At 37.7% G+C, this 27,887-nt stretch overlaps 1 protein-coding gene across 7 annotated transcripts in view; it reads right to left on the bottom strand.

Moving 5' to 3' along the window:
- LOC131674343 (ephrin type-B receptor 1-B) overlaps positions 1–27,887 on the bottom strand; it is an 819,189-nt gene that overhangs the window by 157,048 nt on the left and 634,254 nt on the right. For 6 of the 7 annotated variants that reach the window (XM_058952971.1, XM_058952996.1, XM_058952988.1 and 3 more), the window contains one exon: positions 6,066–8,749. The exons of the other annotated variant lie outside the window; for it this stretch is intronic. In XM_058952971.1, coding sequence (XP_058808954.1) covers positions 8,449–8,749 — 301 coding nt within the window. In that variant the 3' untranslated portion in view covers positions 6,066–8,448. Of the gene's footprint in view, positions 1–6,065; positions 8,750–27,887 lie in introns of those variants that run through there. 7 annotated transcript variants of the gene reach the window in all.

Raw genomic sequence — 27,887 nt, 5'->3', positions numbered from 1 at the left:
AACAAGAAGACGATTGAAAGGTGTGACAATATCATCATCGAAGAAGAATTTCCTGACTCTTACTGCTGGCGTGGATTCAACGAATATTAGATAAGTAACCTGATCTACGTTAGACTGCCTGAGAATTTTAACTGTAACTTCGAACCATTTGAATTTTAAATATTGAATTGGAAACGAAAGGGCCGTTCGCGCAAAGACAGTAAATTGCAATATAAAATAACGAATGGAATTTGTAATTTAGATCATGTAATTAGTGATGGAATTTTATGATTGCATCGCGTATTTTATATAGTTTTATAAAATATTGACTCAACGAGAATTGGAATTACTAACATTTTGTTGTAATATAATTAGCATAACGAACTAGTGAATTTTGTAATGAATGACGTATTGAATTAGTTTGTGAATAGTATGGGAGTGACTAGTGTGAGTGTGGCGGAATGAATGTGTGAGGATGGAATGAATGATTTGTGAAGATTATTTTAACATTGAAATAAGAAATAACGAAAATGTAAAGTAATGGGTGCGCGCCGAATATAATATCACTATATATATATATGAATGGCAATTCAATTGATGAGATTAATGATCATTGTAAAATTGGAAAAATGGGATTGAATACTAATCTTGTAACGGATTTAATTTAAATTATGTTCTATTGCTCAATTGGTGAATAAATACTGAGATGTTCAGTGTTGAGATTTGACATTGAATTTAGAGTTTCTTGCATTCTTAGTCTTAAGTATGTGACCACTAATTTGAATATACTAACATTTAAATATAATATTTACAGGGTGCATCGGTTATACCAAGGATGCGACCTTGTTTACGGAAATGGGCAAAGACAATACAAATGTTTACCTATAACAACCAAACTTAACCCTTAATCTAACGAATCTTTACCTGACACTAACGAACTTATCTGAAACAGATATTAAATTAGAAGAATGGACCCCACAAGCTGAAACCTGCACCAGCCAAGAAAAAACTAAGTGACATTATGGAATGGACGGAAATGATAAGAAATCATAAAAAATTCACAACAACGTACTATCAGGACTAATTTATGGAGGATTCAGTATTAATATCCTAATCATAATAATTATCAGTATAATTTATAAATGTTGCATTGTACGCACGAAAGCGTTAAATAATACCATAGTACACGAATCACCTCACATACATACATCAACATCATCTCGACAAAGATCAATTCTTCACAGCTTCGGTCTGACTACGAATAAGCAAACGCCTGCCAGGATGTCTGAAGAACGATCTAACAAGGGAACCACCCGAACCTGACCTCACCGATTTAAATGATTTTGGGATATGTTGTAGAATTGAAAAAAAATTAGATACGTGTTTTTTTTATCGGCCCATAAGGGCTTTTAAGGGGTGAAATCCACCCTGAAAATCAACCCCTAAAATCAGTTTTTTTAATATTTCTCAGCATCAAATGAATATTTTTCAGTAAACTCAACGTTAAAAAATTTCTTATAAAAAGGCGCTTTTAAGGACATAACATTTATACCGAAGGGTTGCAACCCGTTTTTCAATAGGGGTAAATACACTATTTTTTGTACTGTTTTACGACATGTAATATAGTAAATCAGCTCGAGTGATTTAAAAATCGCACTGATAATGAGAAAATACCAAAATTAAATTGACGTGTTTCCGGATTTAAAAAAAAAATGTTTAAGGGGTGTTTCACCCCCTAGAAACCATCCTCGTCAAACTATCAACAGGTTAATCCACTTAACCCTGGGATAAACAAGTTTAGTCATTTGTTATTTCTTGAAATAATTTAATCCTATGCATGAGCAAGCTACCTCAACTAACCAACCTGCCTCTAACCCACCAAACCCCCATAAACCACCCTTACCGAACCACATGCAGGCTAACCCACCTAATCCTGGGAAAAGCAACTTTAGTCGTTATTTCTTGAAATAATTGAATTTTACACCATAAGCGAGTTATCCCAGTTAACCTCGAACCTATTTAACCCCCCACCCTTACCGAACCACATGCGGCCTAACCTTATATAAATAGCGAAAAATAAATGTATTTCTTGAATAACATTCATGTTGCATAACAATATGTCCCAAGTATTACAAATTTTATGTAATAATTATTATTTTATTTTCATTATAAATACAAAAAAGATAAAAATAATTAATAACAGCTTATAAATATAAGATTTGAGACTGAAATAAATTATAAATAATTATTAACTATTTTGTTTTTTCGAAATTAACAATAACAGTTATAGTATCAGTTTTTTTAAAAATATTATTTGCATTGAATTACATATAGCTGTGTATAAAAGAGTAATAATAATAGTTATTATTTTTTAAACGTAAAGTTAATTCGTAATAAAGAAAAATAACAAGTAATAACAGTTAAAAATTATTAATTTCAAAAGTGAAAGTTTAATATAGTTATTATTTCTTTTTTAATCATTTACAATTTGTCAATGAGAAAAGAAATTATAACAAATAATTGATTATATTAATAGTTATAAATAGTTATTATAGTCTCAATTCCTATACTTATAAACTGTTTACTTTTTTCAATTTTCACTTGTGGTTTAGTTTACTTTTTGTTGGTACTTTACTTTGCTGTACACTTTATCTTATTTACAATTTTGTCTTATCAATGACTCGAAGAAGATAAGTTATATCAAATCTACGCCCCTTACGATAATAAGACATCCGATACATATTTCATTATTCATAGTAGTTGAAGAAAAGTCAAGTATTTAAAAAGTTAAAGTTTTTTTATAGTGCTGGATTTATAAATAAACTTATTTCTATATTTACATATAAATTTCCTGAACACGAAAATAGTACATAAAAAGAAAAGTTTTTGTCTACTACGTAAATATTTATGTCACTTATCATATATAATTTTATTCAAATATTTTGATTTGTAAACATGTGAAATATAACTGTTAAAAACGTATGATCGAATTCTATCTATAGACTAGGTTTTCTTTTGTCTTTTGTAAAATTATTCAACTGTAAAAAAGAGTATTTATATCTTGATTTTATTTTCGATTAAAACATGAAGATCAATCCTTTGATCGTAGTCAATTTATTATTATCATATTTTCAAAGTTTACAAATACCAGATAGCGAGATTAATTTCAAAGAAATTAAGTTATCAGAAAAGTTGAAAGAAATATTAATAGATGCCGTGTATGAGTTTAATGATATTGATATGATTGTTTAAGAGACATTAGATTTTCATGAAGATTATAAAGATACTGGTGCTAAAATAATCGAAGATGAAGTTCAACATCACTTTCCTGATCCTGATTTTGCACCAACAAATCAGTGCACAAATGATGATGAACAAATCGCATTTAATTATAAACAAAGAGCCGTAGAATTTTGGAGGAGCGGAAGAAACAAAAACTTAAAACTGGATACTGTACAACAGAGATTCAAAAAAGTTTCATCTATAAGTCAACTTAAACGTTGGGCGAAAATAATTAATAAAAATGGAATTTACCGAGAAAAAATTGCGCAAATTTGCCAATACACGTTTGATAATTTAAAGGCCGCTATTGCAGCTGGTACAATAGTGCATGATCGAGATATACGGAAATGGGGATTGCAAGCTCAAAAAATTGTTGGCCATGAAGATATAATATTTAAGGCTTCTCAAAATTGGTTACTAAAATTTAAAAAAGCTCATAGAATAATATCTAGAAAAATAAATAAATTTATCACCAAAAAAACATTAAAAGTAAGGTTATAGCGATAAAACACCATAGCTAGCAGTATTCGTGTGCGCGGCTCGGTGGGAATGAGCGGGAGAAGCTGATTCACGCTGCTGCAGCATGCTCCGACAGCATGCTGCAGTCAGCGTGCTTGGCTAAGTAATACAAGTCGATTAGAAACGCGTAAATGTCTGAAGAGTATGCGCTAGAGAGAGACGGAATGCGAGGAACAAAGGATATATAACGAACTGGCGAAAACGACGACGGCACCTTTTTTTAGTCAGGACTAAGCGCCGAAGCAAGAAGCCCGCAATATTTCCGAGTTCAGAGTTTATCTCGCCAATTAAAATATAAATTCAGTGCAATTTAATTTGTCCGAGTTATCCGGTATTATTCTTTTACCTAATTAAAAGTTTGTTTCGGTTTACTTCATCAGAGCTTGAGTATTAATAAAAGCCAAAGAAAGATAGAAACCATACAGGCAATTCGTTCACGCCATTAGGACCAAGGAAATATATTAATCCACTGTATCAATTGGACACATACATATATACACCTACATTTGACGGACCATACAATCCATTTAAAAACAAAAGGAAGGAAGACCATATAAATATAGAAAAAACAATAATAATACATAAAGGACCGAACGCCAATAAATCTATTAAGAAAATAAGTGAGTACTATTTGTTTATGAATAATAGACAACGCGAGGCGAAGAACACGCGTCTATACATATACACACACACACACACACACACACACACACACACACACACACACACACACACACACACACACACACACACACACACACACACACACACACACACACACACACACACACACACACACACATATATTTCTATTTTCGCTCGATGATTTATTCATGTACTTGAGCTTTATAAAATAAATTTTATAAATCCTATGAAACGCGCTTGAATATATCCATATGCTTCCCCGTTATTATTTATTTTATATATGACCGATTACGGATAAATATATACGGATACGTCCGATCGAATATCTCACGATCGCGGTATTGGGAGCCCGGATTCAAATCTACGAAGATTTCGTTATTGACGCGCGAACGGGACGGGGTGCCCGAGAGCCTGACTGCCACCCGAGTCAAAGGCTGCTCGACTGTTAAAGGCCTACGCACGGGACAAATTCGCCTCGCGCGAATTTTCACCTATCAATCCGCAACTCTGGATCTTATTTTTGATGTGTAAATTGTTTTATACACCCAATAAAATTTTTGCCATACGCTGCATGGCATAATATGGAGCCTAAATCATTATTTATCAATAGAATCTGGGTGGATGCATCGCACATCAATGTCTCTGAGAAAGAAAGAGAAGGGGAGAAAGAGAGAGTCAGACAGAGAGGGAAATGTAATCAATCTCATGCTTACCGCAACAATAACATTTATACATGTTATTTAAACATGAATAATTTATACATGTTTATCTAATTGTAAGAGATACCCCGTGCTACATGAAATATCTAGTTTGCAGAACTCAGTCCATCTGGGCTAAAATAGATGAGAGTTAGAGATCAGGATTCACATTCTTTTGGTATGGTATTCTGGAGTGTTGTTGTTTGAAAGAAAATTGCAATATCCTTCACGATGTCGGTAACGAATTCACCAAACATACGTACATCTATTATTATTAATGAATATACCTTGATTTCTTGAAACCGCGGTGTAATCGTATGCTAATTGTTAGTGGACTAGATATAAATACACGCGGTGCTCGTTGCACTAATATATTAATCATTTTAATCTATATTATTGTTAAGAGTACATAAATCTTTATAAATTAAATTAAAAAATGATTAGATCCGAAACTGACTTCACGATTTCTAATTTACAAGCCTGACGTCTTAACTGCTTATCCGTATTTTACCATGGCGCTTCTATACAAATTAACAGCGCATATTATGTATTACAAAAACCATATGATAAGAAAAAAATCTCAGAATAATTTCTACAATTTTTCATCTCCAAACCATTAAAATGGAATATCCAAAGTAAGAATTATATAATAATTATTCACCGTAGTATATCAGCACGTTATATGTTTACGTGTAAAATATGCTTAAACGTAGTCGTAATAAATTTATGATGCATATGCTGATTTTATTGTAAAATTTATTGTGAAATTTCAAGTAAGCGGCCTTCAAATTCACTTAAATATTTTTGTAAATCATTTTCGTTTTCCTCTATGAATAGAAATTTGCATTACTTATATTTTAAACAAAAATTTATTGCTTAATATAATTACTGTAGAATACATATTATAAACTAAATAATACGATAATACATAATATCGGCCAAGCGCTTTTTTCTGGCCTAGTATTTTCAATCTCACTTATCGGCTCCATCAGCTAAAATTTTTCCTATCTCTAACTATAAAAAAATAAATAATTTAACAATAATTCAATAATGAAAAATTTTCAAATAGTTCAAAAAATTGATTAAAAGGAAAATAAAAATTATAAAATAGAGGAAGACGATCTCTAAGATCAGTTTTTGACCTAAATTATTTTTAGGCCAAAATATTAAAGACCACAATATTAGAAAAAAATTCTACTAGTATCTACTCAAAATAAGAAGTCAATTTTACCCCAAATGGATCACCATCACCCTCGTTATCCACCTCAACAACACATTCATAAATGAAAACTTCACCGCTTGTATACAGTGTTTATGGAAAGATTTTACACTGTAAAACTTTTATTTGCTCAGAAAAATATACTATGAACTCGTTTTAATCCCCTTCCCCCTTAAATAGGAGGAGCAAGCCGTTTTATTAATTATTTACGTGCAAGACATGTAAATATATTATATATAAGCCTGATCCGAGGCTCGACTAGAATATGAAAAATATGTTCATAAGTTTTTGGAGATGCTGAATGTGAATTCAAGATCTGCTAATTCATACCATATCAGATTGAAGGTTAGTTGAAGGTCAAACTGTGAAAAAGCAGATGAAAAATCCTGAAACAAAAACATATATAAGTTTTTTGAAATGTTGAATTTGATTTTTGGGTTTATTTAACAGCTCAATATTAAGTAATAATAATTTTAAAGTCAACTTCATATTATTTCGTGGTAGAGCTAAAAAAAATAGTTGCAACAGCGTGGTTTAATTACGTTGTGAGTAAAGAAAAATTACAAGATATTTTTTCATGTTTCATTCGAAATATTATCGAGTTGACTTTGTCATAAGTTTTACCTGACTGAGCTATTAAATAAATCATAAAATCGGACTCAGTCTTTAAAAAACTAGTATATGTATTTTTCAGGACTTTTCATCTACTATAGTTTGATTTTAAAATAAACTTCAACCTGGTGACGGAAGTTAACGGATTTTGTATGTGGAATCAGCCATCTCAAAAATTCTAAGATATTCTAGTCAAGTCTGGTAATCAGGTTTATATATAATGTATTTACGTACTCTGTACATAAATAATTAATAAAATTATTTCCTCCGCCTCCTTAAGGAAAGAGAGGGTTAAAATGGCTAAAAATGGTAAATAAGAGTGAAGGTAGTCATAGAGAATTCGTAGTATACTCTATTTAGCAAATACAAGTTTTACAGATAAATCTTTTTAAAATCGCTGCATACAAGCATATACTTTATGAAGAGCTAGTTGGGGTAAAGAAGGAGGATGGGGGTAGTCTATTTAGGGTAAAATTGATTTTTTATTTTTAATAGATACTGTTCGAATTTCTTTAAATTTTTTGTCTGAAATCTAATTTGGATAAAAAACGGGTCTTTGAGTCTCCCTCCTTTTTTAGGAAATTCCCTAACCTGATTTTTTAAGAATATAATCAAAATGTGATAATGATATTGACATTTGTAGATTTCTAATAATGTCAATTATATGAAATGTTAATACTTACGTACTACACGCAATTTCTAATTAAATACTACAATCCTATTTCCGATACATTCTGTTCTATTCTCTATTATTTTATATGCAATTTTACAAAATAAAAATGGTAACAAAATTAAATATTTGACATTACAGTTGAACCCCACAGTATTAATAACAGTGGTAAATAAAACTATTATTACAAAAGCAAAAATGGCAGGCAGTTATTGCAGAAACATAACAACTAGCAAATAAAAAGTGATAGTGAAAACAGAAATATAATTTAGAAAGAATTGTTGAATTAAATTATAAGATCGATTCATTATACTTAATTATTTTATGTAGACAGCAATTATTGAATGTCTGCATCTTACAATATGAACAGTTTAAAAAAACTTTGATTTTCATATAAAAGAATAAAATTTTGATCAACAAGTTAATGGTATGAATAGCAAGTGTGGTAGTACATATAAAATTAGTGAACTATATATCTGTGTAAAAGTAACAGCACAATACTAATCAGAAAAGTATACAATTTTAACGCAGAGCATAAATGGTATTCTTAAAGCTCTTCGTACAAGAAATATATTTATATATATAAACATAGTGCTTATAAAAATGATTAATGGTTGTTTTGATTATGTTTCGTGCTTATCAAAGAAAAATTAGTAACAGTAATATGGAAAAGGGAAAAAGAGAAGGAAATAATGGAATTTACAGTAAATGGATAAGTACGTTTCTTAATTACTTGGGTTTTCTGCTTACTCACTGGTGCATATATCTAGCTGAACTTATTTGTGGAATAATATTTTTACAATGTAGACTGAACGATAAATAGATCAGCCAAAGTGTGTAAATGGTACCCAATTGGGGTAAGTGAGACTCTGTTGGTGTGGAGTAGTGTTCGTGGTCGTATGTGTGTGGTAATGTACGGCGCGTCCGGCTCCTGGTGGTATTACTGGAACACTGAAGCTGGACTGGGCCTGGTAGGTCTGGTGAGTTTCATGAGTTTGATGAGCCTTCATTAGATCAATAAAGGGCCCTGTAAGACCAGTGTGACCCAAATGGGGCAGACTTGCCTGGACCCCGACCGCCGCGTGTGACGTCACATAGTAAGGATTATGGGCAGGCGGCCTCACGCTGATGACATATTTCCAAGTGGAGGTAGAAGTAGTAGCAGTAGAAGTAGCAGTAGTAGTAGTAGCAGTAGTAGCAGTAGTCGACCAGTACCGTACCAAAGACACCACACAACCAAAACCACAAAGAAATAGCCCAGAAACAAAAAAGAGAAAAGCTTTTTATACAATGCGTTTTCCCTACTTTAATAAAAATTGTGTCATGTTATGTTCAAACAAAAGAAAACGCCAGTTGATAAATGACTTCAATAGTACCAAGTGACGTTTTTAATATTTTTTGTACCAATCAGATTATAGTTCTAATTTAATTCTGTGACATTTTGGAAAAAGGTCCACTTTTTCAAAAAAATAAGATATTTTTACTTTTCCATTCTATAAATGCCTACATAAGTTGCATTGATAATTAATGTAAAATTTAATTTTATTATAAAATATTCGATTTCGAAGAAATCTAATTTTTTAATACTCTTTCTTTGAACTAATTGAAAGTTGGTAAAAAATGTAATATTTAACTATCTCTATAAAATATTTCCGTTAATGCTGCTTCCGCTTGAGAAAATATCATGGTAAACCTTACAATTTTTATTAAAATTGTTGTTGCGATCGGGTCATTGCAGATTCAAAGAACAATATCTCGAAATATTTGTCCTTTTTCAAAAATACTACAGAATTAGACAAATATTAGATTGATGTTTTTTAATAATTTATATAGGGCTAGGAAATTATATTAAAAAAAAATATCAGCATTTGGATTTTATGGATATATTTCGTAGATATATGCATACTATAATCACTTTTTAATAAATTAACCTTTTACAAATAAATTAAGTGAAAATTAAAGAACAATACTGTTCTGGACGACAAAATTTTTCATGTATTTCTTTTAAGATGGGACGGAAAAAATCGCTTAGTAGCGATTTCCCTGCTTCTCTGGCCTCTCGCTGTTTGCGTGCACTGTCGTTAAGTCGAGCAGTCATGTAATTGCGTTAGCGCATTACTAATGCCCGGTTTATATGATTTGAGATGGCGGATTAATGGCTTAGGGAGGATTAGCTGCACAGCTTCCGGTAGGCCATGGAGGTCAAGAGGCACGCGAGAGAGGAGGAGAGAGAATATGCAAGAGAGTAATGGATGAGGAACGAGGGTTATTGTACGTGAAGATTCGACTCGGGGTATTACCGTTGGTAGAAGAGAGCAGCTGTAAGTGAAGATTCGGCTTGGAAAGTTACCGTTGGTAGTAGCACAGTGGACTTTGGTTTGAATTCGGTGTGCGCCGCAGATTGCTGCAGAAATTTTCGTTTGATTTTGTTGACCAGTGATTTGCTGAGCAGGATAGTCCATAGCCTCTGCACCTCTATACCCGAGCCCATTGAAAGGAAAGGTATGGCAGCTAAAACAACCGACACAATGTAAACTCTTCTCTCTCTCTTTCCGTTCCTCAAGAATCAGTTCGAGTGCACGCCTGATAGTCGTGGTGTGGTAAACTCCTGATAATCGGGTACTCCGTGGTGCACAGGATTGCGACCGCTGAGCGACCTTTGTTTGTCCGAGTCTGCCAAAGAGGCTCACCATTGCCTACCGTGCAGGATTGCTGCTTCGCAACGGTTGAACACCTCTCCGGGAACACCGCTTCGCCCCGAAAATTTATATTTGTACGGGAATCTGTATTGCGCTTCTTTATTTTTGCTTATTTGTTTTTAATTTCTTTTATTCTTTCTATATATATATTTTTATTGTTATTGTTAATAAAGAGATAGTTTCGGATTTTTCATAAGCTATGTAATTAAATTTTAAGTTATTTCTTTTTTCCGTCTAAGGCTTTCTCATGCGCGAACGTCGCAACCTGCATGCCCGGCAGGTTGTTCAGTAGTTAAAGCATTTTGCCTTCCAAATCTTCGCGTAAATAATTAGTAAACAGAGACACGGGCAAATTTTATTGTAAAAACCGACCTTTGCAAAGATAATTTCCTCAAAATATCAAAAATAGAAAGTAAACACGTCAAAGACTTGTTGAATTACTTTCGGATTGGTGTGAAATGTTGAAAAGCTTTTAATTATTCATAATATTTTGAACAAATTACTTAAATTTAAAAAATATTAAATTACTATTTTTAAAATACTATTTTCTTTAATTACTGACAGGGATAACCTACTATTGGAATGTACTATACTAAAGTTGTCATATGCTGTGATTTTATAACTAGAACAACAAAATAGTTTCATTTGAATATAATACTTAATTTTGAGTTACTCGTTTTTAAACATTCAAGTAATATGTTCTAAAATTCATGAAAAATTAAAAAAGCTCAAAAGCTTTTTAATGTTTTGCATCAAATCTGACAGTAGTTGAACAAACTCTTGGGAAGGTAAATTTTTTGTTAGAGATCACCATTAATAAATAAATTAATTGATATGTGAATTCTACCGTAGTGATTTCAGAAAGACTTTAAATTATAAGCTAAATTTTTTCTCCGAGAATTCAATTTTCTCTAATGAAATGGCAGATGTTTGAAAAATGGCTTGTATCTAAAATAGCTCAAAAATTCATGTTTCTTTTTCATTCCGATTGCTGCTATAAGTATGCTATTAAGTCAAAAGATCTCAAACTTCTACGCTATTAAGTAATACTCATGTGATTTTTTTCATAAAAATATACGCTTTGAAAGTCAAGTGATTATTATTTTTGAACCGATAGTAGAAACGGACCGAGGTTCGTTCACTATCTTTATGTATATCTTGTTAAGCACAGAATTTTCCTATACTTCATTTTCCTGGCAAGCATTAAACAACCGCATTCTTAAGTACCTTTTTCTTCTACTATCACGACAGAAGCTTATGATCATTGGAGGTAGTTTTCGATTCCTGGATGGACAGATTATTAATCAGTAGAATATAAATCATTGAGGGAACCATGGTATTGGTTTTAACACATACTTTTTGAAAAATAAGTCAGACATCCCAGTGTTCCATGTAATAGTACGATGTCCTATTTTAGAGCCACCGCGATATTGGAAAGTGAAATATATATGATTGGAATTTATTGATACGGGAAATATATATTATGCTTTGTTGAGTAAGTCATCCTTTTTGAGCGCGGAAATAAGAAACTTTTCAAGATCTTAATTCAAAATAATGCCTGTCGTGCACAAAAATCGCAACTAGTTTTAATTTATTTAAATCTAGTCAAACCAACACTGCGTAAAATATTTGAGCCGAAAAACATTGTCACATACATTGCAAGCTTACGACCGAGAGAACGAGACAGAAAAATGAATACCCGATCGAGCAACTATCTAACGCAGCAAGTATCAACGACTAAAAAAAAAAACCAAACAATCAAAAACCGAAGAGTCGAAAAATTAAAAATTTGGTTGTTTCGATTCCAAAAAAATTGAATATGCTCTAGAATATATTCTTATCATAAAAAATAAAGAATCATAATCAATAGAGATAACCAACATAAATTGGAATAAAAGTGATCATTTATATGTTTTTTCTTCTGTTTGGTCATTTTTGAAATCACTTAACTTCGAAAAATTGTATAAACAAAATGAACTACGAGGGTGGTCCGATAAGTACTTAGCCGACAAAAGAAAAACGAAAATTTTGGAAAAGTGGCGTTTCATTTTTCAACATAGTCTCCTTTTAGTTGGATACACTTGGCCCAGCGATGCTCCAACTTCTTTAACCCGTCTGAAATATACGTTTCCTCGAGGTCTAAAATGTAGGCTTCCGTGGCAGCGATTACCTCCTCATTCGACTCAAATTTCTGCCCGGCGAGTGACTTTTTCAAGTTTGGAAACAAAAAGAAGTTGCACGGGGCTAAATCTAGAGAATACGGTGGATGGAGCAGCAGTTCGTAGCCTAATTCGACCAATTTGCCAATGGCGTCGGCGGAGGTGTGAGCCGGTGCATTGTCATGGTGGAAGAGCACTTTTTTCTTCGCCAAATGAGGCCGTTTTTCTACAATTCGACGTCGAATCGGTCCAATAATTCGGCATAGTACAGCCCTGTGACCGTTTTGCCCGTCTCCAGGTAGTCGATGTAGATCACACCTTGTGAAGTCCAGAAAACAGTGGCCATCACCTTTCCGGCCGATGGGGCAGTCTTCGCCTTCTTCGGAGCACTTTCGCCGGGTAAAGTCCACTGTTTCGACTGTTCCTTGGTCTCTGGTGTATACCAGTGGATCCATGTTTCGTCGACTGTCACGAAACGACGCAGAAACTCCTTCGGATTACGCTTAAACAGCGTCAGACATTGCTCTGAAGTTGTCTCACGGTTGGGCTTGTTGTCCGGAGTGAGCAAACGCGGCACCCATCGCGCCGACAGCTTTTTCATGCCCAAAATTTCATGCAGGACATGGCCCACGCGGTCTGTTGAGATGCCTCCAATCTTAGCTATCTCGCGCACCTTCAATCGTCGATCTGCCAATACGAGATCGTAAATTTTTGTCCCGTTATCCTCCGTGGTAGCCGTTTTCGGAGCAGCTGGACGTGGCTCTTCAAAAATCGACGTGCGACCACGTTAAAACTCGTTAAACCAATTTTTGACGGTCGCCATCGAAGGAGAAAAGTCACCGTACACAGCATCCAAGCGCTTTTTGATTTCGCTGCACGATTTCCCTTCCAAAAACAAGAATCGAATCACCGACCGATACTGCTCTTTTTCCATTTTTCAAAAATCAACGGACACACTTGCTTTCACACGCTCTCAAAAATAAACTACAACTTTGATCCGGCTGAAATCTTGACAGTAACCATCGATAAGGTTACTGTCTACTACGTGATAGAATATTCCTTTTGCGAGAGTGCCGCCATCGGGCGGTGAGGCTAAGTACTTATCGGACCACCCTCGTATACTCGTGAAAGAAATAAATCAGAACTTCTATACCACCATTTCCGAAATCCATAGGAAAATATTTGTTAAATAAATTAAAAAAGTCATAATAGGAACATTAGATTCGTAGATAAGTCAATTCCACTCATATTTTTATATATAATAAATATACCCTAGTAAAATAACAAACTCGTTTTACTTATTAGAAATTCTCACAGGTTCATGTATGTAATTGCCTGTATCATAATTTCATAAGTAAAAGTAGTTAAATAATATCTTAAAGTGTACATAGTATATTTTGCGATTTACTAGTTATTAATGAGTAATCAGCAAATATATATATTATGATACAAATATGTAGATTACACAGGCCGACAAAAAATTTTACCAAGAACCCGAGTATAGTTTTCCGAAGGTTTTTTGCGCGCTGAATCCGAATCCGAGGTCAGAATTACTCTGGTGGCTCCGGTTTTCGAGATATCCTAACCTTAAAGTGCAAAAAACGCGATTTTTGCCTATATTTGAGGTTATGTAGCAAAGAAAAGAAATTTTTTTTCAAAAAACTGTATACATCAAATTAAAGTATGAGTTTTCTTCTTTCAAATGCCGTTGAGTATGCTCGGATATCTTTTTTTTTCACGAAGTTACACAAATTTGAAAATTTCAAATTTTATGAATTTAAAAAGCACCACACCATTCAGCCCAAGCTATCTAACAAGTAACCATATTAAAGAGCCACTCACCAATTTAAACCAAACTTGGAAATATGATAAAACACTAAAAAAGATGGCAGATTCAAGATGGTGGATGAAAATCATAGAATTAGCATATTTTTGGTTGGAAATTAGTACTCGGGGGTTTTCGAGGTCGCTGAGTTCGAATATACTACCAAAATTTCGTTTTTTCAAATCCAAGATGGCGAACGCCAGATAGCGAATTCAAAATGGTGGAGGATATTTTTTTGAAATCAATATTTCGCTCGAAAAATAGTAACTTGAAGGGTTTCTAAAACCCCCGAGAATGAGTTTTTTTTATCGAAAAGCAGTTAATTAAACTTGCTCTACCCAGGGTTATATGGGTGAGCCTGTTTAGGGGTTGGCAGGGGTGGTTTCTACCCGTAAGAGAGCATTTTGTAAATAGAAGCACGATGCTCACAATATTTTTTAGTGTTTTGTCATATTTCCAAGTTTGGTTTAAATTGGTGAGTGGCTCTTTAATATGGTTACTTGTTAGATAGCTTGGGCTGAATGGTGTGGTGCTTTTTAAATTCATAAAATTTGAAATTTTCAAATTTGTGTAACTTCGTGAAAAAAAAAGATATCCGAGCTTACTCAACGGCATTTGAAAGAAGAAAACTCATACTTTAATTTGATGTATACAGTTTTTTGAAAACAAATTTCTTTTCTTTGCTACATAACCTCAAATATAGGCAAAAATCGCGTTTTTTGTACTTTAAGGTTAGGATATCTCGAAAACCGGAGCCACCAGAGTATTTCTGACCTCGGATTCGGATTTAGCGCGCAAAAAACCTTCGGAAAACTATACTCGGGTTCTTGGTAAAATATTTTTGTCAAATTCTGTCGACCTGTGTTATGATACTAAGTTAGAAAATTGGATTTTCGTAGCGTGCATAATATCACGGTTAAACCGAAGGCTCCGCCATCATTTTCTTTGTCGCCGGTCGAAAGTACTATTCAGGTGGCTTTGCTTAATTACACAGGTCTGTAGAGTTTTATTAAAAACCAAATCCAGGTTCAAAATTGCTCCATCACGGTTGATTTTTGAATAATCCTAACCTAAACTACAAAAAATACGGTTTTTCGCTATATTTGAGCATCAATAACTTCGCGAATTTTCTTTATGTTTACAATTCAATAAAAGCGCTGGAAAGCTGCTCTTTCCACGTTTTCTTTTAATATTTACATTTATCATTCCAATTTTTTAATTCGAAGATATTACCGATTGAAAAATAAATTGTAGATTTCGCAATGACAAATGTATTAAGAAAAAAAATGTAAAATTTCATTTTCTTGCAAAATATCGAGGAAAGTCAGACAATGCCCTAGTTTCTTATTAATAAACAAGGCTTTATAAGCCTGAGTACGCTGTAACCCTGTAATGTCAAGCACATAAAATCAATAAACCACAACAGCTAGGACTTAGCTATATATTATCGAAGTACATTATAATCCCAAAATTTAAAAAGCAATAACGTCATACCGACGATAGGTAGTTTAAAACTAATATAGGCTGTAACCACATAACCTCAAATGCAATAAAATTAAACTCGCGATAGATAGGGCTCGGTTTTCAAATCCTAAGTACGTTGTCATTCCATAACGTTGAACGGCTTAACATCAAACCCGCAACAGATTACTGTTTAGAACCCAAGTAAGCAATAACCCCATAACCTTGAACGCAGCCCTATCTATTGTGGGTTTGACGTTATTGCGTTTGAAGTTTTTAGGTTACAGTATAGTTGGATTTTATACAAAAGTCCTACCTGTTGTGGATTTGATGTTATGGTGCTTGACATTATGGGGTGGCAGCGTACTCCGTCTTATATTACCTTGTTTACTAGAAATGAGTATCAAAAGAGAAATTTCACGTCTGCTTTTTTTCTTCATACATTCATGATTGAAAAATCGAAATTATAATTATAACTAATGGAATAGAAAGCTGAAAAGTTGCTCTTTCCAGTGGTTTTATCAGATTCTAAAAATAATGAATATACATTGTAGTATTAGTGCTCAAATAAAGTGAAAAATTGTGTATTTTGTACTTTTTTATTAGGATTACTCAAAAACCTGATGGAGCAAATCTAAGCGTGAATTCGGTTTCTACGTCGAAAATTATTTCGAAAATGACTATTTTCATAATAATCACAAACTCATATTTTGCAGATCTATGTTAATGAATTTGTTTTGTTTTTCCTTGTTTTGGAGGTATAGGAGGAGAGAGGTGTGTATCATCTATGTTGCGGCATAATCATATTGTTGCTCAGTTTTGTCTGGTCGTACTTTGCTGCAGGTAGGTTTGTAGAAGATCCAATTGAATTCCACGATGCGTCGGGCGTCGCTGGAAATTCTCTCCGGACTATACTCTGCTCGGCGTCGTTTCGCTCCTTTGTCTCCGCTTGACTATTCGGACTTCTAGCGTGCGCACGCTCGGCCGTCACACACAATCGGTCCTTTTGACTCAAGATCTCGGCTCGAACTCTCTACACAACCATTCGCGCGTCAGCTCGAGCAACGCCGATGGCTTCGCTCTTGCAAGCGGATCGCCGCGGGCCGCTTGCGCTCGCTTACTCTCTACTTGCGATGCGTCAATCTCTCTCTCTTCTTCTTGCCGTAGCCGCTCTCGGTCCTAATTGGCTCTCAATGACGATGCTCTGCTCAAGTATTGGATCTGAAATAAAGGGGTGCGAGCATCAGTATCGGTTCGTAATTTTCACCACGCTCGCCAGGGTAACAGCGAAGGAGCGAGCTGCGAGAGAGAGAGAGAGCGAGCCAGACAGGGCCGGCTATTTTAGCCAGAGCTCCGTCACATTCTATTCTTTCAATGGATGTTAAAAACTAATTGGTTCCTACTTTCCGTTAGCTCCCAACAAGATTATTAGGGATACTTGTTTTTTTATTTTTACTAACATGCTTCACCCAGCGTCAAATTGTGTTTTGACGTCACATATTTTATTATTACAGCAAATGGTTCCCATGGAAGCGACACTTGATAGGCTAATTTTAACCCCACTTTTTGTAATTGTGGAAGAAAAAAAGAGCGGACTCTTTTCTTCTGCTCCAACTATAAAAGCAGTTGCATCGTTAGCCTTACTTTTTATTGGATCAGAGCAGTTCAGCCAAATATCAGCAGCTCATTCTTACAATGTAAGATAGTGCGAGCTACCACGACCACGAAGAAGACAATATAGTATAGCCCATATATCGTCTCTGTAGTGGAATTAGTCTATCATTTTGTTTGGAAAAAAATAAATAGTGTTTAAGTTTTACCAGTTTATGGCTGAGTTTCCTTTAACCATCTACCTATTTCTAGTCTTTAAATACATCAAATTCTGATCTCTTTAGTAATCATCACACGGAAAGACACTATCGTGTTACTTGTACTATTAATATTTTGTGGATTTCACTTATAAAATAGTGGTTTTATCTAAATATAAATTTACGCTTTGCTATCTGTAATCTATTTTTTCCTTTCATTTCCTGATCAGTGCGCTTCCGCGGTCATCTAAAAGTTAATCCAAAGATTGAGGTTTCGTATCAGTGCGACTTTTTATTCACTTCGGCTTTGCGCAATAGCTGATTAGTCAAGTGCGATAAAATTTTTGAGTGTCGACGTCCACTCGACTTTTGAAAAAAATGAGGCAAAACTCAGGTTTTTCTAGCCGGGTCGAGCATAAAAAAAAGAAGTATGTACTCTTTTCAACTTCATTTATATTTTATTCATGCCATATCAAAGCATATCCGAAATTATTTACATACATAAACTTTAGATATTTGTTATTACATTACTTTCACGTTCTTCTATTACTTACGTTGTACATTACTTCAAGCTTTTTTTGTATTATTTTTTTTGTTAGTTAATTGATTATCAATTTTTTATATAAAAAAGTGATCATCTACCAAGTGAATGCATTTTATTCATAAACTGATTGACGGAAAGGTAGTTACCATTATGTGACGATATGTATGTAACAGTTATGAGGAAAAAGTATGGAAACCCTGGAAAATTCGGAAAACCGTATGGAGTTTGTGACGGGGGAAAGGGAGGGGAAAAATAAATGGTAGGTAATTTCTCCGGTCTCGACTGCCGCCAGCGGCGCAGTTAGTCGATGATGTGTATGCAGCTTTATTTTTATTTAAGTTGGGCGCCAGCTACCGTGCTCTCACGTTAGGAGAGCGGGTAGCGCTGCAACATCGGCTGTCGGGTCCTGGGCCCTGCTGGTCGCTGATGAGTGTCGGATGGTTTCCCCGTTGCCTCCTTCCTCGCTGAGGTCGTCGTCGTATGCCGATTTCGCGCGGCTATCACCTATGGAAGAGGAGAATAGGAGCGCGAAATCCTATTCACGGGTTCGTTCGAGACCTAGCGTACCGAATCGAAAGGGAGAAGGGACAACGGGTGGTTTTTACAGGCCACCCACGGCTGCAGCTCGTTCGGCTAGTCAGGTGTGATCCGAGGCACGGTGACTCTTGGCTCAGAAGCAGGTATATCGAGGGGGGGGGGCGTCACAGGGGCGCCCCGACTAACGGATCAGTAGTCTGGAAAGAGGTTCCCTACGATCCTTCGTCGACTGGTAGCGTGGTTCCCGTGGCAAAGGCTATCTAATGGAGTGGCGATTAAATCATTCGTTTGCATACGCGTTCGTAATCTCGGGCCGATCGCGGGGACTGCGGGGGATGAGGTGATCAAAAGGATATAGTCAATAAGTAAACCGTGGTTAATAAGGACTCGTCTTTATTAAATCAATTATTCCCCTGGTCAGCCCAGTAGTTAACCCCTCGCGATGGTTAGCCTGATCTAGGTTAACAAGGACGCGAGTGGCGTACCTCGACGCGACGTCGACCTGGGCAGGTGATCGTTGATACGAACGGTCTCGATGGATCACGAGTGCGTAGTTATGCCGTATGCAAGGCACTTATTTCACGTACTGGTTCAGAAATTTGCCCGAATAAACACACACACGCGGAATCGGTCAGTCGCGCGAAGGTCGGGCTACTCTATCAGCAATGCTAACATTTCGGAACGATAATCCTATAAGGAAAACAAGCTAGTAATGCGCACACAAAACTCGTCGGTCGAACGAAAGTTAGGCGCGACTCGTACAGTATACGCTCGGTTTTGGCAAAGAAATTTGTCAACGCGCGTAAGACTTGTCGCTCGCGCGAAGGTCATGCGGCACTCGACAATTTTGTCTAACAGAATATCGCACAAAGGGAATCAATGAAACTGATGCGCAGACGGGGAGTTCGTGTCCGCGCGAAAGCCAGAAACTCGCTAAGTCTAACAACTTAGTCGGGGGAATCTGTGTAAGAGAAAATCGGCGGTCAACCTAGGTACGCGCGAAGAATTCACAAGTGTGCGCGCGCGCGTGAAGAATCAGTCGTTCAAACGATGCTCAACGTAACGGAACAAAAAAAGGGCGTCCGAGAGACCCATGGCAAAGATGCGCGCTCGAGAAAATCGTATCGGACGCGCGAAGGTCATGCGACACTCCCGAGGACGTTCGACAATCACGCGACTCATAAACGGAAAAGCTCGTCTCAAATCAACGACTCGTTAAGGTTAAGCGGGGATTTTACGGCACATAGACGAGCGCACGCAAAAACTCGTCTTTCGGGCAGCGCACAACGTAACAGCGCGACAAGGAAATCGTCCGGAAGGTCGATGGTGAAGATTCGTACAAGGGGATCGGTCTGATGCGCGAAGGTCGTACGGCACTCCCGAGAATCTAGCGTTTGAATAATCGCACGGAGATCACGCGGCAGGAATGTCCGAAAAGTATCAGACCTGCCTTTTTATCTTCACACTGGGGTTATTCTTCATCATCGGATGGATGGCATCTTTCCAAGTAATCTCCACTTGATTAAATAACACGATTCCAGCAATATTTCCACATCTTGAAATAGTCTTGGAACTCACTTTTAGAAATAGCCTTGAGTACGCTCGTTGTATTATTTTCAACCGTCGTTTTGTCCATTGAGTGGTTTTTTGAGATTTAAAACAGCCAAAAGTCATAGAGGGCTATGTTAGAACTGTATGGAGGTTGTCGAAGCAATGTTATAGTGTGTTTACACAGAAACTACTGCACTAAATTCGATGAACGCGTTGACACATTATCGTGATGGAGAAGTCAGTCACCGCTTGAATAAAAAGCGGGTGTTTTTTTCTGACTACTTCACGCAAACATTTCAAAATTTGAACGTGATATTATTTATTGATTGTCTAACTTATCCGTGCATATTCATGATGAACAACATTTTCACAATAGAAAAAACAATCAACATTGAGTTAACATTGCTCTGACTTTGATGTGCTTTTTTGATTTTGGCGATCCAGAGTGCTTCCACCGTAAAGACTGTTTTTTTACTTCAGAATCATAATTACAAATCTACGATTGATTACCTATAATAACCTTTTTAATCACAGTATCGTCGTTGTTGACTATTACTAAGTTCCTCTAAGCGATTTCTAAATGAAGCTGTTTTTGCTCTGCATTGAGCAATTTCGGTATTAACTTCGCACACACGCGCATCATTTGTAAATTTGAGATTGAAATTTCCTAAATTATAGTTTTTGGTACTTCGAGATCTTCTAATTCTTATACAGTCATGCGATGATCTTAATATTTTTTTTGTCAAAAAGCAGCTAGAATAAGAATTACTATCAACAAAAGTGTGGCCTTCGTTGAAACGATTATACCACTCTTTTATTCGTTTTCTACTTATACACTCATTCTCAAAGGCTTTCTGCATCACCTGAATAGTATTCAAACTCTTTTTTCCGAGTTGAAAAAAACATTTGATGCAAATTCATTCATCTTTTTTTTTAGTTATTTTTAACAATCATAATATCCGTCGAACTCAAAATAACTTTGTAATATAAAGACACGCTACGCATAAACAATACGTCTAGCAGATATGAGCAAGCAACCGATAGGTTCGTGAAGCTTTACTGTTGACTTTCATGCTCCACAGAGGTCATTCGAACACTCGCACGGAAATATAAAGGTAGGTCCGATACTTCGCGGACAGACCTCGTATGATTTATTGCTTACAGTAGTATTTTTCAGAAATGAATTGAATAATAAGTGATTAATTATATTTACTAATTATTTTTTTATAGTTTTAGAATAAATCACAAATAACCTCTATAGATATCATACGTAATTTTCTGTATACTAAACAAACTGGCAATTACAATAAAGAATTTCCTAATGGTATCTATAAAGAGTTTGTTTTATTTGTGGCTATTATAGATCGGAATATGCTGATATTTTAGAAGTAGGAGTATACGACGTAGATTTCAGTGATAAAAAAGAAAGTGATAAGTATTACAATTTATATGAGCTAAAAAGTAATATCTTTATTCTGAAACATGTGAATTAGATTCGTGACCGTAATATATGATGCAAGTTAACATATCTTTTACACTTAGCCACTAGGGATGGGAAAAAGTGAATATATATAAATGTACAAATGAGGTAATTAAAAAAGATCATTTGTTCTTCAATTTCATAAAAATACTCAAGATTTTCATTAAAATTTAAACAAAATTTTCGATAAACATTTTAAATAATTATGCTAAAACTTACTTCTCTGCAAAAGAACAGTACTAACAATAAGAAATTGATCTTATTACCTAACATAACAAACAACTTATTTAAAACCACCAGCGACAGCAGTTACGGGAGACACTTGCTGAGATTAATACCAGAACGCGGGCGGGAGAAAATGATCTAAAACTTAAGTTTATTAATGGCATCCCCGGTATTTCATCGTCAAAAAACGCGTAGATGCAGCCAGGATTTCAAAACAACTGTCTATTTACTACCAAAATATCGGCAGCATCAAATCATCAATTACCTGCTTTGTTCATAACGTGATTACTTGTGCACAGAAATTTAACATTATTGCCCTGACTGAATCTTGGTTGGATGACACTGTGGAGGATGCTTTGCTGAGGATTCCTGGCTATTCGCTCGTGAGACTGGATCGTTGTAACATTCGGAGTGGCAAGTCGAGAGGAGGTGGAATTCTTGTTTGGCTGGAGGATGCATGCTCTTTTCAATCTTTTCAAGTCGTCAACTTTAATTTGAAGCATGTCATTCTTAAGCTTGATTACGGAGCACCCATCATTTTGTCTGTTGCCTATTTGCCACCTGTTTCTTCTCTCTCAGCTGCGACTTTCGAATCATCTATGGACTCCTACTGTTGTTCCTTGGAGGAATCAGCTGCCAGATTTCCGGGGTCTGCCGTTCTTGTTATTGGTGATTTAAATCTGCCTCGTTGCTCGTGGACTGCTGTTGATGGTGTGCTTTCGGCTGATGCTACTGTGAGTGGGGCCATTCGTAATTCAGCATTACGATTACAGGATTGTATGGGCTCTCTTAAGTGTGCTCAGCTCGTCCAGTCTCAGAATAGTTCGGGAAATACTCTTGACTTGACCTTTAGCAGTATTCCGGCGTTCCTTTGTGCATCAGTGGATCCGCTTGCTCCGTCCGACAGATACCATGAGCCTTTGGTCATTGCTGTCAACGTCGTTGTAACCACTTCGACTGATTCTTTACCTCATAGTGCTCTTACCTCCTTCAATTTCAAAAGGGCCAACTATAGTGATATCAATTCATCTCTGGTATCTACTAATTGGGATGATCTTTTTGATGGCCACCAGCATGATGTCGACATGGTGGTTGATGGTTTCTACAGAAAGTTGTCGGAAATTATTGGCTGCAATGTACCTCTAATGGGCTCTTTTGTTGCTAAATTCCCGAATTGGATGTCTGCGGAATTGAGATCTGCCGTCTCTCAGAAGAAGTTGGCCCATCGGACATTTAAGGCTACGGGGGATGGTGGTGCACTGCATGACTTCAGGATCTTCAGGACGGCTTGTAAGCGCCTTGCGTTACGTGATTATGGCCTGTTTATTGAAGACGTTGAAGAGTCGTTGCAATCTGATCCGGGAGAATTTTGGAAATTTGCAAGTTGTAAGGATGGTCTCTCTGGTTATCCTGATAATATGTATTTTAATGATGTTGCTGCTCATCATGGCCAGGATATTGTTAACTTATTTGCGGATCGATTCTCATCGGTCTTTTCTGCGGCCTCTCTTCAGGATGGCTTTAACGGGCTTTCCTTCGACTCACATGCGCTGTCAGAAATTTTGTTCGTGCTCGAAGATGTGAAGCTTAGTCTTGTAGGCCTTAAACCTTCATCCTCGGCTGGGCCTGATGGAATTCCGTCGACTTTCTTTATTAATTGTGTTCATAATTTGGCTCAACCGATTCTTTATATTATGAATTTATCTTTACGTACAGGTACCTTTCCATCGGCCTGGAAACAGGCTTATGTTATTCCAGTGTACAAGAAGCGTGGTGACAAAAGAGATATTTGTAGTTACCGTCCGATAGCCAAGCAGAATGTCCTCTCCAAGTTGTTCGATCGTCTGGTGTCCATCAAACTATCACCCTTCCTTCTTCGCTCTATAAATGTCTCCCAGCATGGTTTTGTTCCCCACCGTTCCACAGTCACTAACCTCGCAGAGTTCGTAGAATTTCTTACTGATGCTTTTGATCAGGATCATCAAGTAGATGCTATCTATACTGATCTCACTAGCGCCTTTGATTGTGTCAATCACCAACTATTAGTAGCTAAGTTATCATTTTATGGTGTTCATGGTCCTTTCCTCTCCTGGTGTTTCTCTTATTTCTCCCATAGATCATACTCCGTAAAACTTCAAAAGTATAAACATGTACCGAACAGCTACTCCCGCATGCACCCGCCCACGCATGTCCAGATCTCGCGACCTATGATCCCCCGAAGTCTCCCTGACCGACGCGCACGAACCTTACACTCGCGTACAACCCTTCGCGCACTCACGACCCGGTCCGACACTCCCTCGGGAAGCTGGAAGCCCTTAAAGATTCCAGCCATGATCAGCTGATCGCAAGCCCCCGTTAACTGAGGTAGACTTAGCTAGACTAAAGTAGGAGCAACCGAGCGCGTGAGAGCAAGCGAGACCGCCGATACGAGACCGATCGGACGCGAGTGAGGGGAATCGGCAAGACCAACAAGCAATGATAGACAAGGATAGGCAAGTGATGCTAACTGGTCAGCCAATCGTTATCGGCTTAGGGGTAGCTAGACTAATAGGACGAAACCGACGCTATCTTTGTAGCCAGTAGGGAAAGTAGGCGCCAACGCACGACCAATAAACAAATTACGCGGGCTAGAGATACCGGTATAGACGGCGCTGACACCCGGCTTAGCAATAAGCCAACCAATCAACTAATAACTAAGAGGAGGTAAGTTAAGAGAAGCGGCGCGTCGCCGAAAAATGGCGCGCCAGTACCCGTGCAGTTCTGGTGCCGATCAGAGAGTTACCGCTGAACTCTGGAGCCGACCAGTGCGCCGCTGAGCCCTGGAGCCGACCAGGGAATTTCTGCGCGAGTGCCGCGAGTAAGAGTGAGCATTAGTGAGCATTAGTGAGTATTAGCAGAGCATCAATCTTAGCAGAGCATCAGCATTAGCAATAACATTAGCATTAGCAGAGCATCAGCATTAGCAACAACATTAGCATTAGCAGAGCATTGGCATTAGCAGAGCAGCAGCATTGGCATTAGCAGAGCAACAGCATTAGCATTTGCAACAGCAGCAACAGCAACAACGGCAGCACCAACGACGATAACCGTAGCGGTAGCTACAGCAGCTTTAGCGGCGGTGGCCGCGACCGCAATCACCTTAAGAAAGTGCTGGAGTAAGTACGCCGCTCTTCTCTTAATTATCGAACGTCCGCGTTACGGGAGTGCCGCACGACCCTCGCGCGTCCGATGATGCCGTTTTCGCGCATACTCTTATCGCTGACCTTCCGAGCATTTTTCTTGTTGTGCCGTCGTACTGTTCATTGTCCGGAAGCCGAAATCATCGCGCGATTGCTGAACGTCCGCGTTGCGGGAGTGTCGCATGACCTTCGCGCGTCTAAAGGCTTCGCTATCGCACATGTTTTTCGTCGTTAACCTTCCGGACACATTTCCCTTGTTGCGCCGTCGTATCGTCCATTGTCCGAAAGACGAAATCGCCGCGTGATTGCCGAACGTCCGCGGTGCGGGAGTGTCTTATGACCTTCGCGCACCTAAAGTTTCTCTATTATGCGTGTTTTCGTCGTTGACCTTCAGAGCATTTTTCTTTGTTGCGCCGTTATACTGTCCGATGTCCGAAAGACAAATTCTCCGAGCGCGCACGTCTATGTACCGTAAATTAGTCGCTTAGCCTTACCAATTGATCGATTGACAAACGAGCTTTTCCCCGTTGTCGCGTGGAAAGCGAAACGTCCGCGTGCGTACTTGTTATAATTTTCTTTGAAGCGATTTTCCCCCGCGAGTTGATATTTGACGAAGCAAAGCATGATCTTCGCGCAGGCGAGGAATTCATACGCGTGTTGATAGAGTCCTTTTTGAAGCCGGTCGAATACATTGCGCGAGTCGCGTCCGACCTTCGTTCGACAAAGTTTTCCGTGCACACATCACTAGCCCTTGTTTTCGTTACGCGATTATTGCTGTGAGGTGCTAACAACATCGGTCGAGTAGTGACTAACCTTCGCGTGACCGACCGAATTCTTGCGTATGTTTACCTCGAACAAGCTGGAATTTTCGCCGCAAGTAGATAACTCGACATTACGTAACTGCGTTTGAGATCCGCGGGACTGTTTGCCCAGCTATCATCCGCCTAAGTCGATGTTGCGTCGTGATACGCCACTCGTGCCCCTATTAACTAGATCAGGCTGACCATCGCGAGGGGTTGACTACTAGGCTGACCTAGGGAATAGCTGATTTAATAAACATGAGTCCTTATTAACTATGGTTTATTTACTAATTTTGCCCCGTTGATCACCTCATCCCCCGTAGCTACCGCGATCGGTCCGAGATTAACGAGCGCACATGCAAACGACTTGATTGCCGTCTAGCCCAATAGCCGCTGCCGCGGGAACCACGCTACCAGTCGACGAAGGACCGGAAGGAACCTCTCCCCAGACTATTAATCCGTTAGTCGAGGCGCTCCTGTGACGCCTCCCTCGATATACCCGCTGCTTCTGAGCTAAGAGCCACCGTGCCCCGGACCACACCTGACTAGCCGAACGAGCTGCAGCCGTGGGTAGCTAAAAACCACCCGTTGTCCCTTCTCTCTTTCGTTCGATGTTTTCCCCTTTTTCGAGCCCGAACGATTTCAGTCTAGGACTTCGCGCTCCTACTTTCATCTCCCACAGGTGATAGCCCGCGCGAGGTCGACGACGACGAGGAAGGAGGCAGCGGGGAAACCACCCGACAATCACAGCGACCAGAGAGCTCCCGACAGCCGATGTTGCAGCGTTACCTGCCCTCCTAACGCGAGGACACGGTAGCTGGCGCCCAACTTAATTAAATAAATAAAAGCTGCATACACATCGTCGGCTAACTGCGCTGCTGGCGGCAGTGCGAGACCGGAAAAAGAATTGTGTCTACCATTCATTTATTTTTCCCTCCCTCTCCCCCCGTCGCACGCTACTCCCTTAGTTTTATTTCATTAGTCAGTTAAATTTTTATCCCTACTCTATCACCTAATCCGGTGAGGGCGGAAATTAATTCGATTTGACTTTATTCTTTTTAGTCTAGTAATTGATGACGTCAGTGGCGCCTTCGAAGACTAATTTAAATATCATTTCTTGGTCGGTAAGGTCGATGTCATTTATTACATGCAAATCATTTCACTTAGCTATAGTACACATTTAACTGTAGAGTTTATTTGTATTTCAATTACATGCGAGTCTTCATTGTTGCTCGCTATCTCTCTCATCCGTCTATCCCTATCAGCTAAACTGCCTCTCTCCTTCTATCCTAATCATATAATAAGCATGCGGTAGTAAAAATGGCAGTTATCACGAATACGTGCATACCTCGTGCATCGGTGCTGTTTTATTTCCACGTTTCCTGGAGCGTTCGTCCAAGTTTCCAGCGTATGTGTGTGCGCGTGAAAGGGGCTACGATTGCCTTTGTTGTAGCATGTAAGTAGCGCTCGGGCGACAACCTTTGTTTTTGCGCGTATTCGTCAGCTGATCGTCAGCTGCTCCAGATTGTCGTCTGCATTCAGCTATTGGTGCTCAATCACCCCTAGGAAGATACCTAGGCATGCCCGTGTACGCATAAGGGTATGACTAGACCGCTAATCCGCGAATTTTTGACGCCTTAACTAGCACGCAGCCGTGTATGTGAGTGTGTACGCGTCGCGAAGTTCGCTAGTGATGCACATTATAAGCATCACAAAGTGATAGACCATATTTGGTGATTAAACATTAATTTTTTCTTAAGACTTATTCGGAATAAAATATAATTTATACCGAAATTAAAAATATTATATTTTTTTTACAATAGTCCCCTTATAAAAAAGAGACCCGACCAAAAGTGAAGCCAGTTTATTCGAGATCTGATTGGCTGAGGTAAAGTCACATGATCTGTATAAGAGAAAGAGGAGAGGGGTGACGAATAAGCTGATCGATGGTCGCCGATTAAGTGTAATAAAAAAAAGTAATATACAATTTTAGAT

This window comes from Phymastichus coffea, unplaced genomic scaffold (assembly GCF_024137745.1).
Source record: "Phymastichus coffea isolate CEN01 unplaced genomic scaffold, Cenicafe_Pcof_1.1 PCOF00014, whole genome shotgun sequence".
Classification (NCBI taxonomy): Eukaryota; Metazoa; Arthropoda; class Insecta; order Hymenoptera; family Eulophidae; genus Phymastichus; species Phymastichus coffea.
This window is presented reverse-complemented; position numbering and strand designations above follow the sequence as displayed.